General features: G+C 37.2%; 2 protein-coding genes across 4 annotated transcripts; both read right to left on the reverse strand.

The window, feature by feature from the left end:
* Nucleotides 1-268: 268 nt before the first annotated feature.
* On the reverse strand, nucleotides 269-3,016 carry gpx8 (glutathione peroxidase 8 (putative)). Of its 2 annotated transcripts, XM_082188528.1 has the most exons (4): nucleotides 2,730-3,016; nucleotides 2,341-2,602; nucleotides 870-920; nucleotides 269-643 (listed from the first exon to the last, which is right to left on the reverse strand). In XM_082188528.1, exons 1-4 carry the CDS (start codon nucleotides 2,934-2,936, stop codon nucleotides 480-482), a joined length of 684 nt encoding a protein of 227 aa, XP_082044654.1. In that variant the 5' UTR covers nucleotides 2,937-3,016; the 3' UTR covers nucleotides 269-479. The 2 variants fall into 2 exon arrangements, with proteins under 2 accessions (XP_082044654.1, XP_082044655.1); XM_082188529.1 differs by lacking the exon at nucleotides 870-920 and having other exon boundaries at nucleotides 2,730-3,012.
* Nucleotides 3,017-4,277: 1,261 nt separating this feature from the next.
* On the reverse strand, nucleotides 4,278-16,020 carry anapc5 (anaphase promoting complex subunit 5). Of its 2 annotated transcripts, XM_082188421.1 has the most exons (18): nucleotides 15,857-16,020; nucleotides 14,281-14,400; nucleotides 14,062-14,141; nucleotides 13,863-13,966; nucleotides 12,095-12,317; nucleotides 11,101-11,161; nucleotides 10,906-11,007; nucleotides 10,634-10,824; nucleotides 10,296-10,377; nucleotides 7,626-7,718; nucleotides 7,310-7,491; nucleotides 6,315-6,450; nucleotides 6,092-6,166; nucleotides 5,886-6,007; nucleotides 5,700-5,807; nucleotides 5,000-5,147; nucleotides 4,666-4,798; nucleotides 4,278-4,580 (listed from the first exon to the last, which is right to left on the reverse strand). In XM_082188421.1, exons 2-18 carry the CDS (start codon nucleotides 14,350-14,352, stop codon nucleotides 4,369-4,371), a joined length of 2,124 nt encoding a protein of 707 aa, XP_082044547.1. In that variant the 5' UTR covers nucleotides 14,353-14,400; nucleotides 15,857-16,020; the 3' UTR covers nucleotides 4,278-4,368. The 2 variants fall into 2 exon arrangements, with proteins under 2 accessions (XP_082044547.1, XP_082044546.1); XM_082188420.1 differs by lacking the exon at nucleotides 15,857-16,020 and having other exon boundaries at nucleotides 14,281-15,547.
* Nucleotides 16,021-16,123: the final 103 nt, after the last annotated feature.

Below are 16,123 nucleotides of genomic sequence, written 5' to 3' on the forward strand. Positions count from 1 at the left end.
AGCATTTATAATAAGCAAGTTTGTAAATTATTTTCTTAAATAACGTCATTATACTAAATTATGAATATGCATTTATCTGCAATACCTTCCTTTATTCCAGATGAGTGACATATTTAATTGATGATTGTATGACTGATTGATGACATACCAGAAAAATGATCAGAAACGTGCAATATTGCATATTGATCACAAGAATCAAACTTATTAAAAAAAAAATCAGACAGATTTAAAAGTTTTTTTTTGTTTTGCAAAATCATACTACCAATCATAAAATTGTACATTTTATTAAAAATACACAAGCACACAAAGCCAGGCCTCAAACGATCATCTTCTATCAGTATTATTCACATTAATCAGAATTATTAATTCTCATTGATGTCACTGCAGGCGAAGCCCTCCGCATTTGACCCCAGATGATCTATACGCACTTAAATGTGCACAATGCTTCACTTATGAGTCTCTGAGGGGGGTTGTGCACATCATAGCTCCTGTCTTTTTTTCAGTATTATATTCCGCACAAGGGCTATGGCTTCCTTTCGAATGTCCTCTATGGACTCCTCCGGCTTCCAGAAACGCACCACCTGGCCTTCCGAACTCACAAGAAACTTCCAGAAGTTCCATTTTGGCATTTTCTGTACTGAATCTAGAGAAAGAAAGAAGGTTTTAGATATATATAAATATTATGAATATTGAGTTCATAATATTATTCATTATTCAATATTACTATAAATTAATTAATTAAGAAATGTCCTCATATTTCAAACCAGAGGTTATGATTTGCCTTACTATCCCATAGCTGGGCTGTCACTAAAATGTACAGGTCTGGGATCAAATATTTATGGGTGGGTTCCCTGTGTGCAATGAGCTACCATAAGTTGTGTCCCAATTCCCATCAGAGTCTGACAGCACCTCGCCATCCGCTGCATAAAGAAAGTTGAGTGCATGAAGAATTTTTTTTTTTTGGACATTCGTTTGGAATTATTGCATTTATATCAACAAGTTATCACCCCATTAGTTATTCTAAATCTAAATGAACTTTCACCACCAGCCACTGGCAACATGATGCAAGAAAGTCGCTGGCAGTGTGAACGCAGCTACAGTCTTCACTCCTATTGGTTGTTGCTCGCAAAATGTGCTGCTAATTTGCATAAAGTTAAAATTTTCTGAACTTTTGTCACATGACACGTCTACATTCTGTCGCCAATGGTCACTGTCACTCGTTTCGCTGGAAGTCGCCAGCTCTACAATGAAAATTAATGAGATTAATGGGCGATATGGCAAAAATATCATATTACGATTTTATCACGATTCTTTTTTGCATGTTGGTTTTACTATTTTGCAAGTGCATTACAGTCAAACTAATGTCCCTATTTTAAAAACAAAGCCTTACAAGGTATCAAAATATAACATAAAAAAGAATGGCAGACATTTAGGCTAAAGTTTTGAAGATAAAAATCTGTAATTTTTTATAATTTTTTTGTTATTAAAAATAATAACAAATAAACACATTACATATACACAACATAATATACAAATTAAATAAACTCCTTTATTTTTTTCAGCTACAGGTGTATTTAACATTAGTATTCAAGAAAGAAATTAAATGAACAAATAAAAAAATTGAATTCATTTTTGTGCAACAACGTACAGTAGGCTATATTTGTGAATGTTTAATTTGTGAATCTTCTTCCATGTATTTGTGGATCATAATCTAAGTATTTGGAATAAAGCAACAATTCTAACCCCATATGTGTGTGTGTGTGTCCAATAATCTTGAGCTAATTTGTGAAGTTTTATTTTTAAAGGTTTAATCGTGAGTGTGAAGTGTGGTGTGGGCGGAACAACCGTGTTTTGCCTTGAGCTTACACCAGCCCTGGTGTGAACACACAACTCACACTATTTATACTGCCAAATGGCATTGAATAGTGCATGAATACATGAGTTCGAATGCACCAACAATCCACCTCAAGCTTAGCATAAATTCGGAGGGCTCAAGTTATGCGAGGCGTTTTGTTTGGTTTCCTTGTGTTCTTTTAATGTACTTTTATGTTTATGCTTTGTATTTTGAAAACTGACTGTTCTATATAAAATAAATATACTGCTGTTATTATTAATAATTTCTTACAATCAAGTAGTAGGAACTGGTCACGTGATGTCGAAATGGCAGCGCCCATAAGGGGTCGCCCTTCCCCGCTCTTAAGAATAAATCTAGAAAACACAAATTTTCAGCTAATTGTGACTGTAAATCGTTTTGATGTTTTTTCTCAAAGGTGCTGCAATTTTTATTTTGTGTAAAACTTTAAAGTTATTGAATGAAGATTATCCTCAGGTAAAACCTACCTGTGATGAATCTGAATGCGGGCTCCGCCTCAGACCCCATTATTTTGATCTTGCTAAAGATGGGGAACGTCACACCGTAGTTGGATTTGGCAAAAGCCTCGATTTCCCGACTGGTGCCTGATTCGGTGTCACCGTATTGCGAGCAGGGAAACGCGAGCACGTTAAAATGAGACGTGCCGAGCTCTCGGTGAAGCTCCTGCAGAGCCAAGTAATTCTGCTCCGTTAACTCGCTTCCACTCGCCACGTTTACAACCAGAGAGACCTGTTATCAGAGACAGCGAGCCCTCGAGTCAAAATACTGCAGCACAAAACCAGGGCAATTATGTTTCTCAAAAGTCTTACAAGTTAAGTCAAACCACTTAAAACAGAAATAAAAAACAACAACTTACTTTCCCTCGATACTTTTCCAGTGAGACAGCCCTGCCTCTCGCGTCCTTCACTTCATACGAGTAGAAATCTTTGGCTTTTCGTGACTTTGACAGTTTACTCTGCAGTAGGTACAGTGAGGCCATGCACACGGCCACACTCAGTAAAACCTTGAACAGTCCTGCTCTGGATGCAGATGATTTGGTGGGGTATCCCCCAAGCGCCTCCATGATGGAGGAGAAATATGTGGAGAAATCTGGGAGAAAAACTTCAAATATGGTTCTTTTGCTGGGCAGAACAGTGGGCGTATCGAAATGAAAGGGGGCGTGTCTGAAAGTTATTCCAATTGGTTGAGAAGACTGTCAATCACACATGAAGGAAAATTGAAGGGTCAGCTCAGCACCTTAAATTTACATTAATTAATCTATAATGCTCTTTTGTTATTGTCTACCTTGTAAGTTCTTTTATCATTTCTACTCTTTTATTTTAAAGGGGTGGTATAATGCCCTTTTCACAAGATGTAAAATCTCTGATGTCCCCAGAGTGTGTATGTGAAGTTTTAGCAAAAAAAAACCACAGATATTTTTATATATATTATGTTAAAATGGTCACTTTTTGAGGGTGAGCAAAAACGCACCGTTTTGTGTCAGTCCCTTTAAATGCAAATGAGCTGCTGCTCCCGGCACAGAGGGCGGAGCTTCAACAGCTTGCGACCTGAAAATGTAAACAACTTTTAGCCTTTTATGTTCAAACCGGAGTCAGACAAAGATGGAGAGACTCAAGAAGAAGTGACAACATGTAGACAACTTTTCTGAATGGTTAGTTGATGAATTTATGTAGCTTATGTGTAGTTAACTTCTAGTCATTGTTGATCAGAATATTCTGTCATGATAATCTATAAATCGTGTTACCCAGGCCGGGGTTTATGTAAATTTTAGGGTTAATGATGTCACTAACCCAGGAGGAATGTTGTGTTGTCCCTACCAGCCTTTATTGTAGTCCTTAAAAAGCAATTTCTTTTAAAGCAAATATCTCCCTTGCTTTGAACTTTGAGCGCTGTGACTTTGCAGATGTTGTTTATGCTCAAACAGCAACATTACACACTAACTAGTTAGAAAAGTGAAATCATAATCAACCACCCCTTTAAGATCTGGCCAAAGGAAAATGTCTTGGAAAAATGCGATTGAAAAGAGATCATTTCCACTAAGATTTTAAGTGTATTTAAGTTCCTGCCTGTGTTCTGTTTGGTGTCTGGTATTGTTTGTGCATGGGTCTCTGTCTCGCCTGTTGGCTACTGAGTTCATAATAATAAATTCTGTTGCCTTTCAATCATCTTCGTATTGTATTCAACAAAAATGCATTCATTTTTGTTAACTATTCGTTTATTTCAGTACTTTGAAATAGTCCATGGTATTAATGTACCATTAATTAATCTACTATGGTATTTGAAGTACTTAAAGAATACCATAGTATGGTACTTTGTACATTTTAAATGAGCATGACAGTTTTTAATTTTTTTTAAATTTTTTTAGTTGCTTCCCCCATCCCCACATGTATTAAAAAGGTCAGAATTTAGTTTTTCAAACACAAAATAAAATTTATTTCCAATATGCACACGGTACATAGTCTGGTGTCGGCCATTAACACCATAGCAGAAGTTTCCTAAAGACGATTGACCACAGTCATCCCGGAGGACGGCAGCTCCTGATCCAGCAGGCGGAAGAGCATGGCGTATTTGTTGCGTTGAGAGACGTTGCCGAGAGTGTGATGCAAGCGTGCCTGTAGATAATGTATGTCTCTCATACGCTCTTTACAGTCAAGACGAGAGAAATACACAGCTGCCTCTTCTAAAGTGTGCACGGCTTGTTCCAGTGCTGCAGGAAAGAACACGCATCACTTAAACATATGAAGTATGACTTGAATACAGTGAGATGGTGTCAAACAGGACTCAGGCAGTACCTGCTAAAGTCATCTGACAGCGAGCGGCCAACAGCAGAGCTCTGCCCTTGTCTATCAGAGAACCGTGCGCCAAAACGGACTCCAACACGTCCTGCACCAGTGCAAGAGCCTGCTCAGGAATCCCCAACATCAGCTATCAAGAGAGATGATCAATATCAGACACTCCTAGTTGAAAATTACACAATTTCTTCATCTTTCATCTAACAAACACACAGGTACACTTAAAAAACACTTCACACTTGGTGAAATCAAGGAACTGGGAGATGTTTTGTGAGCATTTGTCAGTCATTATCAGGTGTCTGAGCACAAACTGTGAAGGTTCTTGTTGGTGTACCTGTGTAAATGCCAGGTGTAACACTGTCTCTGAGGTCAAGCTCTGCAGGTTGTGTTGGCGGGACAGAGCAAGAGCCTGTAAGAGTAACGGCAGACCTGATGCAAATCCAGACGAGTCCCAGTGGAGTTCTGCAGAGGCCAGCATCACCCTGCCACACAAACACACTGAAGAGTTCAAAACTGACATGGGAACACTGCCGTTTCAACAAGATTCCAAATATACACTTCAAATATTTGGGGTCATTAAGATTTTTTAATATACAGTGAGCTCTAAAAGTCCAATAGTGAAAATGATTCAGGATTCGGACAAGTCAGCTGAGAGAAGTGGGTCATTTCGAAGGAAGAGCAAGTTATGACAGTTTGATTAAAGATTTCAAGGTTGAAATGTACACACAACTGGACAAACGTTGAAAAAACTGTTTATGTTTTTGAAATAAGTTATACTCATAGGCGGCATATATTTGATAAATACAGTAAAAACAGTAATCGTGTGAAATATTACAATTTAAAATAACAGTTTTCCATTTTTAATATACTTGACAAAGCTGAATTTTCAGCAGCAGTAAGAAAATTCAATTTTGATTTCAGCCTGACTTCCATTTCTCTAAACACTAAACCATCACTTATTTCCAGGTTTCAATTAGATCTTGAATCCCAGATTTCCAATGTGATCTCAGACTTTTCTTTTCATAAAGACGCACCTGATGATCATCTCTGTGTTCTTGCTCTTCTCACACTGCTGCTGCAGCTGCTGTAGGATCTTCGAGGCTTCAGACGTCTGATTCAGAGCTTTCAGCAACTGGGCTTTCCTGAACAGACAAGGACATTAACAATCATTTGTACAGCCCAATCTACTAAAAAAACGTATAATATGTGCCGTTATCTACCTGTACAATCCCTCGGTGCTGTTTAAGGCAGAGATAGCAGTGACATGAGGTTCAGCCAAATGATATTTCCCATCATTCATAGCCTTTTCAAACTGAATTTTCAGATCGCATAGCATCCAGAGCTGTTAAAAAGAGAAAGAGAGAAAAAAACCATATAGCTGCTGCTGATTTGTGCTTGATAAATCCTATATTTTGTTCAGCAGTACTTTGGCATGTTGGGTATGGGGAGGAAACTGCTGCTTCAAGTGTTTCATGATGTCAGTCACAACAGCATAAAGGCCCTGAGGACGGGAAAAAAAAGAATCACAACTGGAACTGGAAAACTTGCTAATTTAGCATTCAATACATTTTGACACAGAGTAATCATGAAATCAAGCGTAAGCTCCAAGAAGCATTTGTGTTCATGTAGTTGTGAGAGAGGTCAGGTACCTGCTCAGCATGGAGTTCAGACAGATGGCAGAGAGCGACGGCAAAGGCCTCAGTGTTGTTCTGCTGCACGCTAAAGTTCACCGGCTCCAGACTGTTCATATTCAACAGGAGCTGAGCCTGCTGCCGTGCCATAGTGCTACAGAGAACACAAAAAATCTACTTTAACTACATAAAACCAACAAAACTGTATGAGATGTGGCACTAACATCAATGCAATGGAAGTGTGAGCCCTTACAGTCTGTTTGAAGACATTATTTACATATGATTGAAAGAAATTTCATTTCACTTCACAGTTCTCTTTCCCTTCAGATTTCGCTCCCCTTCTGGCGTAGGAAGGGGATCTTATTATAATATTACCATCCCTTAATCTGTATGTTTCCACCCACGCCGCCGCCATTTGGTTTACGCAAGCGACAACAGTGTAACCAGTTCTAACGCAATGGCAAAAATCGAGCAAAGCATGCAAACTGTTCTGTCGTTGCTGCACAGACGAGCACAGAACACTATTTGACCAAAAAAATGTCACAGACCTCAGGGAACTTTGTCAACTTTTGTAAAAGTTAAACATGACGATACATGCAAGTGGATGAGATGAATTAATGCGTCTTAAAGTTGCAACCTCTTCCTGAGCCGCTCCGTAAGGCTGCACTCCGCTACTGGTTATTTCTGAGATTTTGAATGAGTGAGATTATTCGTTTTGTTATTGCCGGAGTATCCGAAGCTCGTGTAAAGGATCGGCCGTCTTCTAAATGGAGACGGGGAGCAGCAGCTCATTTGCATTTAAAGGGACACATACCAAACGGCGGGTTTTTTCTCACACCCAAAAAAGGGTCAAATTTGACAAGCTACAATAAAGGTCCCCATCTGGGGGGGATTTTGAGCTGAAATTTCACAGACACATTCTGGGGACACCATAGATTTATATTCCTTCTTGTGAAAAGGGGCATAATATGTCACTTATAAATTTCATAAAAAGAAGGTATCTGTGTTATGACCTTTTGCCATACATCCTCCATATGGAGGTGGTCTGTGCCAGGCTGATTTCTATCAGCTCAGAGAGGCTTTGCTTCCAGTGCATGATGTCGGTTCCTCGCAGGGCGTCCAGCAGCTTGTTGGCTGGCATGCCCTGTTTTGCTCCCTGCTGGACCAGGGACTGAATGCCTAGAGAAGCTAAATACTGCAAAACAACAGGGAGCATGAATTATTTATTTCATTGTGACCTTGCAAGAGATTAATAATGTATTGTGGTTATGCAAAGCATTTCCCTATTATAAGGGCATTAAAATGGTTCCACCTTAGTGAGCTACTTACAGGGAGGCAAAAGTGAGCTGCAATTTTCACAGAGTCTTCCGTTAATACCACACTATCAGATCCTTTCATCTGTTCTAGTGTGTACAGCCAACTCTAAAAATCACAAATTAGAAAAAAATAAGAATACAGCAGAGACTGTTAAGCATAATATACACACACTATCATCAAACCTCTACGGACACCAGAACCGATTACGGTAATTGCTTTTTTGAACCGGTTCTTTGAAACAAACTGTCCGCAAGAACAGGTTCGCAGAAATGAATCGGACTTTACATCACTATTGCATATGTGAGTGATTTACTCGCATTGTAGAGGGTTGATCATCTGTAAGAATTAGTTTTTGAAAGACGTCTCTTATGCTCACCAAGGCTGCATTTGATCAAAAATAATGTAACCTTTATTTAACTGACAAAAGTACAAAGAAATCACCCTTTGATTATATTTACAAAAAAATCGAAAATAAATTAAGTTGGTCAGTGAAAACATTGGAAAACTTTTCTCTGTACTTTTGTCAGTTAAATAAAGGTACAAGAGAATGAACAGACCACAAAATCTTGATTTTATACGTTTTACAAACCGTCCGACCAACCTTTCTGGAAATGGGGTAGTAATTGAAATGGGGTTGAAACATTTCTTATTAGTATTAATTTTGAAAACTGTTAACTAAAAATTTTTTTTTTATACAAACACACACACACACACACACACACACACATATATATATAATTTATGTATGTATGTATGTATGTATGTATGTATCAGTGATGCGCGGGTCAATGTATAAACAACCCGGACCCGACCGACGTTTTCAACTAACCCGCCCGCAACTCGGACCGCAAAAAAAAAGAAAGAAAATATTGTACCCGACCCGCTTCCTGACCCGCATTTTTTAAAAGTAGGCTAGTAAATGCATAGCAAGAAATACACATGACAAAGCCAGCACTTTGGTCATTATCTTTCATTATTTCGGCAACTTTGCTCTTTCTGTTTGTGTATTTGCGGAGCTTCCACTCCCCAGTCTTCACCTTTTCTCTTGCCGCCTCCATCTCTACCTGCAGACTGAGCTCGTGCGTCATCTTCGCGCCAGTTATTCAGCCAATAAAGTGTAGGCCTATGTATTTCATAGAAAATTGCATGTGAGCGGAGTGGAGCGGGAGCAAGCGGGCGGATCTTGGACAGAACGCAGAGCGGCATTTTTAAAAGGATGGAGCGTCGCCCTATTTCCCGCTCCAATTTCGCTCCGCGCACACCAAGATTCTGAAGCATGCTCAGTCAAGCCTGACTCAGTCTACTGTTGATGACTGCAAGATGGATTCTATTTTCAGTCAAAACTCGGCTCAATAATGGAGTTCAAAAAGTAGGCTACTTCAAAAAGGAAAATAAGAAGTCATACAGGTGTAAAACTAACTATTATGTGGTAGAAGAAAACGACATCGTTTCAGTCAGTAGGCCTAAAGATTAATTTTGGAATCTAAAAAGACACATCTCTCGAAAACATGCAGTGTGATATGTGAACACGCTGGGAAGAAAGCAAAAGGTTAGCAAATTGAATACGGTAACTTAAAGTGTAGCCTAAATTAAATACAGGGTAAAATGCAAACAATTGATACAAGCCCATTTAAATTTTAATCCTGCGCGCTGCGCACAAGTTCAGTTATAAGAATGTTGTCCTAATAGTTAATTTAGCCTAGGCCTACTTTTAAAACGTTTATGTATATTTATTTTATATTTTTGTTTATATAAATTTTATTTATATTATTAGGCCCATTTATTCGTTTTATTTTACAGCAGTTTGTGTGTACAATGGATATAAGCCCATTTAAATTTTAATCGTGCGCGTTGCACAAAAGTTAACTTATCAAAATTCTGGCCTAATAGTAAATTTACTTTTAAAATTTTTATGTAGGCTATATTTTTGTTTATATAATTGTTATTCATATTATTAGGCCCATTTATTCGTTTAATTTTACAGGACTTTGTGTAGGCTATATTCCTTCTTACATATAGGCCTAATTTGTCATTTGAAATAAAACATTTCTATTTGAAAAATGTTGTTGTTGCTCATTAGTTCTTTAGGAGGTAAGGCTGTGGTCTAAGCTACAGTGATATAGGCTACATGTAGATTTTTTTTCCCCTTTTTGGAGCGAGCGGGGGGCGATTTGAGTGGAGCGCGGATCAAACTGCGTTGAGCGCTGATCGAGCGATAATGAGCGGAGCGGCCTGATGTAGCTTTGAGCGGGGGAGCGGAGGGGTGGACAGTTCCGTGAGCGATGAGCGAAGATTCTCACCGCTCCACTCCGCTTATGCTCTCTATACTACTATATAAATTACAAAGGTTTAATTGGCATCTTTATTTCAAACGACCCGACCGACCGCGACCCGAATATCATTAAAAATATTTTTGGATGACTCGTAACCGCGGGTAACCGCGGGTGACCGCAGGCACCCGCTCATTTCGGATCAACCCGCGCATCACTGGTATGTATGTATGTGTATATATATATATATATATATATATATATATATATATATACACACACATTATATATAGTTCAAACTGAGACAAACGCATGTCACTGAAAGGTCATAAAGGTAGAGTTTGCATACGTTTGCATAATTCTAATAACCGTTAAAATTTAAGAGGCAAGGAATGAGAGAAACTGTTCTTACCAGACAGTGCTGGAGACACACATGGTCATTTGCTTCCTGTGCGATGCGGATAGCTTCCTGCAGAGCCAGATCAGCCTGTTGACTGCACAAACACAACCATAGAAATCAGCTTTAGTCATATAACAACAAACATTTTTTTATGTTTTTATTATAAAGTTCTGAGGACACCCAAAATGACAAGCAGTGAATTGTTACCCAGCCAATATTGTATATGTTCAAACAAGTTCAGTTCAGACTCAGAGGCTAAAATTCTGATTTGCTGCCACTTATTTTTGCAGAAAAAATAAAATGCTCCTGACACAATGTAGTGGCTCAAAATCTAGACAACTAATACTCACTAGTGTCCAAAACGACAGTGCAAGGTTGCCAGATTAAGGACAGCGTATCGTAAACTGCGGCCATAGCCTTCATCTCCATTGCTTTTCCCCTCTCCACCGGAAATAATGAGGCGGTCGAAGTAGTGCAGGAGGCTGTGAGTGGAGATGAAGATGTCCTGCACTCGCATACTGTTCAGATAGCTGAGGTAATGCTGTGGAGAGACAGAGAGTGGCTCGGTTATAGTGAAAAGAGATTAATCATCTGTTTCTTGAAAGGAAGGAGTTCAGCTCACAGCTTCGGCAAAGTCAGGATTAAATTTGAGAATGTTGTTGAGCTCGTCCTGTAACTTAGCTGGCGACATGGCCTTGTTTTCATCGTTCTTAAGGAGGTACGCCTGGGAAAAAACAAGATGGATATCATACAGTGCAAAAGGAATCATAGACAGCTGTGTTTATGAAAGCCAAATCTCTTCTAGTTTATAACAAACCTGTCGTGCAAGGAAGTATTCTGCTTGTTTCTGAGATAAAGGACCTTGGGTCTCATCAGATCTGATGAAAACAGAAAATAACCCCCACAGTCAGTTCCATACCTATCCAATAACCCTCTGCTTGTTGGGTCAAATTGACTTCTCATTAGTTTCCATGCAGATTGCCAAAAGTAGACACTATGGAAAACACTAAACATTCATGTAAAAACAGAAAACATCTATTGTAGTTTGACAGAGACTAACAAATATGTGAGAAATTGAATGATTTTAGGGGTCAATTTGACCCACATATTTGTTTTTGCAAAATTAGCTGAATTGACAAAAAATATCATGAATTCTTATAGTAACTATTTGCAAACTGAGAAGCAAATAACTACAGCTAAGTATAAACAGTATCTATCTAAAAATATTTGTACTTGGTGTAAGTAGTATTTATTGTTGTTCGTACTTTGTGTAAATAGTCTCTGCCTATTGTTATGTCTGATTCTCAACTCCTTGTGAAGGTAAAATGGGTTTCTTGCACTTCTTTTCAGTCCTACAAGAGTCAAGTGCATGAGATCCAAAAAAAAAACTAACAACCCAAAACATCCTTTCACAGATGTTTTGACTGTGAAACTGTGGATGTGGATGAAGAAACAGCGAAGTTCTCATGTATTTTATATTTTAGTCTTTGACCAACTACAATAAATGACAGGATACAATACATTTTTAACTTGACTCTTTCCGGGTTTTATAAAGTGTTGATTTTTGGTGAATTGCATGAAAACCAATGGGGTCAATTTTATCCCTAACATAATTGACGTAACCACAATTTGTACAGCCTTTCCAAAACACATTTGAGTTCAAACTTTGCATGCACATACAAGGCCCTAAATTAGAAATAGTCACAAAATTACAAGAAATAAAGAGTACGAATACGGGTCAAACTGACCCCAACACAATAACACAACCCTGATTCCACTAATAACACAAGTTACACATGATTCCCTCTGACCTCAGTTCGGACTGGTGTAGAGATGTAGGGTCCAGCTCATCTTTGTCTATGCGGTCGGCGCTGGGGTCTTCATTGCTGGTCAGCTCCATGTCTTCAGAGGGCAGAGCCGACAGCTCCAGCTGATTTCCAAGATGGCAGTATTGCTGCAGGGACTTGTACAGCTTATATACCTGACTGAAGGACAGTTTATTGTAGGCGAGCAGCATCTGACGCATGAACAGACCTACAAACACAAAGAGATTAAGGGTTCAGATTCACAGATGAATCTGTGTCACATGAATCACAGACGTTTTCTAACTTGAAAAAAAAAAGAAAAAATCTAGATATTTTGTATTCCCCAAAACAACCCCTTTTAATGTGAAAAACACTCTTTTATACAGTTAGAAAGTGATCAATGTACTTCAATGGAGAACATGATCTCATCTGACACATTTTACATCATATGATTCTTTAGTTAAAAGGGGTTAATAGGTGGACAAATGGTGGAAAAATTTAAAGAAAAGCCGTTCAAAAATATATATAAATAAATAATTATATATATATATATATATATATATATAAAAAGATTAAACAAATTAACTAAATAAAATAAATGTTATTAAAATAATACATTGATTACAATTAATAAACACATTTAGATTAAAATAAATAACTAAAACAAATAAACAAAAACATTTATTTAAAATAAAAAACATTTGTAAAATATAAATTTAAAAATAACTTACTAATAACCATACTACAGAGAATAGAAAAAAACGCAAATGTAACATAATTGACATTTATAATACTAATATTTACACAGTACTGATTAGGTCTTTATACTTAAAAATATAGAACTGTCTTTTAAATTTTCGGGTGGGGGTTCCTAGCATGAGGATGATCATATTAGCGGGCCCATGGCACCTAAAAGATGGAAAACTCCTGGGATATTACATAACAAGAAAATATTACATAAAAAAAAATATTTGAGAAGATCCTAAGAATTTTTCAGGAATTACACTTACTTACAAACATTTTATAATATAATTTAAGAACTTTTTTCTTAATAAGATTTTCACAAATCCAGCCCCAGAACTCAAAGTTCTAAAAGTTTGTTCAAAAATGAAAAGAAATTGTCAACATTTACTCACCTTCATGTCGTTCCAAACCCGGAAGACTTTCGTTCATCTTTGAAACACAAATTAAGATATTTTAAATGAAATCTGAGAGCTTTCTGTCCCTCCCTTGACAATCTACGCAACTGACACTTCGACGCTTCAAAAAAGTTCATAAAGAGATTGTAAAATTAATCCATATGAGTTGAGCGGTGTAGTCCAAAGCTCAACCACCCTTACTTGATGTGCGAGAACGAACGCCATTGGTTCTCGTACGTCAAACGAACATAACTGATGTGTGCATTGATGAATGTTAATTTGTGAATAAAGCCCAAATTCAATCTGTTAATCATATAAAGCGATCGAGTCTTTTCAGAAAATGTGGACTAAACCGCTCTATTCATATGGATTCATTTTAGGATCTCTTAATGAACTTTTTGAAGCGTCAAAGTATCAGTTGTGTGGACTGTCAATGGAGGGACAGAAATCTCTCAGATTTCATTAAAAATATCTTCATTTGTGTTCCAAATATGAATGAAAGTCTTACAGGTTTGGAACGACATGAGGGCGAGTAAATAATGACAGAATTTTCATTTTTGGGTGAACTAACCTTTTAAATGGGCCGATAATTGATGGTCATTTTGGTTACGGCCCTGAAACAAACACATACTTACCAACAACACTGGTTTTGAATGCCTCCGAGTCACTGAAAGCATTTGGCAGGATAGTAAAAAAGTGCTCCATGTCCTGCAACTCTCCATCAGCCATTAAAAAAATTCTGAAAACAGAAGGTGATAATTAATATGTACGATTAATATATAAAAACCTACCCAGGTAGAAAAGTTCTTTATAAATATAAGTAGCCCACTGTACCTGAGTTTAACAGCATTGACCATGCGAAGACTGCACTCCTCTACTATCTTCACAAACTGCTCCAGGGTCAAATCTGCACCCTGGTCATCACAAACACAAATCACACATGTGCAGTATGGTTTAATCTAGAAAATTTATTTTTCTATTAATTAAACTTTATTTTTTAAAGGGTCATTAACGTTAAACATAAACATGCCTACAAGAAAACATGCTACATACCTGTTGTAAAGGCAGGATGAGTTTGTTCAGGCGTCTTCTTTCTAGAAGTGCCATTGGTTTGGTTGTGGACATCTCATACAGTAAAGTTAACACTGCGATCTTGTATGGAGTGACCCAATCCTTTATACCGAAGATATTGGCATGAACAACCCCATTTGTCATCATGGGGTTAAAATACAGACTTTCATGCACACTGGCCATTGCCTCACGGGACTTATATTCCTCAAATATCAATTAAATGAAGTATATTGGTGCAGTAAATACTCTAGTTTAATATTTAAAAAAAACACAACAACAACTATGCTGTAATGTGTAAACTAGCTTACATTATTTTTGATAAAACGGTCAAATATCAACGGTGTTTCAAATGCAGTCATAGCGATTTGAAGCCTTTCTTCAATGTGAAAATCTGTAATCATAACCACTTTGTTTGATGCGTTAGGTTATTAATCAAACATGGACATATTCGAATATATCCACATGGATCATTTGCTAACAATCAGCCGGAGACTTTTCTTCAAAATACCCTCCAGTTCCGTTTACGTTTCAGGACGCAATGCAGAGCACAGACGAATCGATTATGTTTTAATGATCAGAATTCCGATTCAGTTCTTTGTATCGGTTCTTGTGAACAATATGGTTTTCAGTTCAGTGACACTCGAGACATTCAACCCGACGATGATAAATCGTTAAAATCTGCTTTGCAAAACGGTTCAATAGATTTAGTGAAAATATACGACTCGTTTTAGTACGCGCTGCAGAGTGCTGATAAATCGATTCCGATTCCTTAACAACAACGTTTATACTGTATTCCAGCACAGAGTTAATAATTTCACAGATTTTCAGCTAATTATCAATATTCCTGAGACAAAATAAGTTTAATCGTTAAATCAGATGTCCGCAAATATTTTTTTAAAAATATATATCTGCATACAGTAGAGGTCGCAAATATTGAATATTTACATGACGCCATGGTATTACATTCATTTAAAAAAACACACACAAAAAAACTACTAACTATATGCAAATGATTAATATACATGAACAAAATCTAAGAATAAATTGTTTAGGATATTGTGATATTATTGTTTCCAATTAATGTGCTTGTGTTTATTATGTCCAACGAATTGTACATTTATTTTTCCACATCTTTTCACATCAGATGCTCTTTTTTCATGTTGTCAGTGGATTTTATCAAGTGATGACTATGCCTACATTTTTCAAAATACATTTACCCTTCACATTTGTACATAAGCACACTAACTAACCCTGAAGGGGACATGTCTAGCTTACAGTTTGACAACACATAGTGTATAACATTAAACAACAATTCTGTATCTGATCATACAGCTAAGCTTTAAAAAATAAAGCTCAAAACTACTGATCAATTATGGATTGTCATCTGTTGGAACAGCAACAGTGACCTGTGACTCAGGTGACACTATGGGTGACACTCATTAATTATTCAGTATCTGAGTCAATTAATCTGTTAATAAACATTCCTTAAAATAAGTGTTAATAAGTGATAAACCACAAGAAATACTTAAACCACTATTTATGTTGTAATATCACTCACATGGTGATGACGCTAACTTTCCGCTCATATAATAATTCTGTCCAACAAATAATAAGGCTCTAGGATGCGAACTAGTTAGTCTGGGGTTAAGCTATCATGCTAAAATTACGAAAGCAAATGAAACAAATAATGCCATTACATGAAGTGTAATAAATATGAGAAACTCTAATATAAATGCACAAACTTCCGCTGCACTATTGTAGGTACGAGATGATTGGTTGGTTGGTATTGCGTCACAGGATATCCACCACTCTGATTGGCTGAAAA

The sequence above is a fragment of the Leuciscus leuciscus genome, assembly GCF_965113295.1.
Source record: "Leuciscus leuciscus genome assembly, chromosome: 13".
In the NCBI taxonomy this organism is placed as follows: domain Eukaryota; kingdom Metazoa; phylum Chordata; class Actinopteri; order Cypriniformes; family Leuciscidae; genus Leuciscus; species Leuciscus leuciscus.

What these genes read in the sequence shown, in the direction of transcription:
- anapc5 (XM_082188420.1), bottom strand. Translation starts at nt 14,481, where the DNA reads ATGGCCAGTGTGCATGAAAGTCTGTATTTTAACCCCATGATGACAAAT. An exon ending in CACTGTCGTTTTGGACACTA is followed by an intron (nt 10,378 to 10,633) that starts GTGAGTATTAGT and finishes GTGTTTGTGCAG; the next exon opens with TCAACAGGCTGATCTGGCTC. An exon ending in TGTGTCTCCAGCACTGTCTG is followed by an intron (nt 7,719 to 10,295) that starts GTAAGAACAGTT and finishes TGTGATTTTTAG; the next exon opens with AGTTGGCTGTACACACTAGA.
- gpx8 (XM_082188528.1), bottom strand. Translation starts at nt 2,936, where the DNA reads ATGGAGGCGCTTGGGGGATACCCCACCAAATCATCTGCATCCAGAGCA. An exon ending in TGGAAAAGTATCGAGGGAAA is followed by an intron (nt 2,603 to 2,729) that starts GTAAGTTGTTGT and finishes CTCTGATAACAG; the next exon opens with GTCTCTCTGGTTGTAAACGT. An exon ending in GAATTGGGACACAACTTATG is followed by an intron (nt 644 to 869) that starts GTAGCTCATTGC and finishes TTCTTTCTCTAG; the next exon opens with ATTCAGTACAGAAAATGCCA.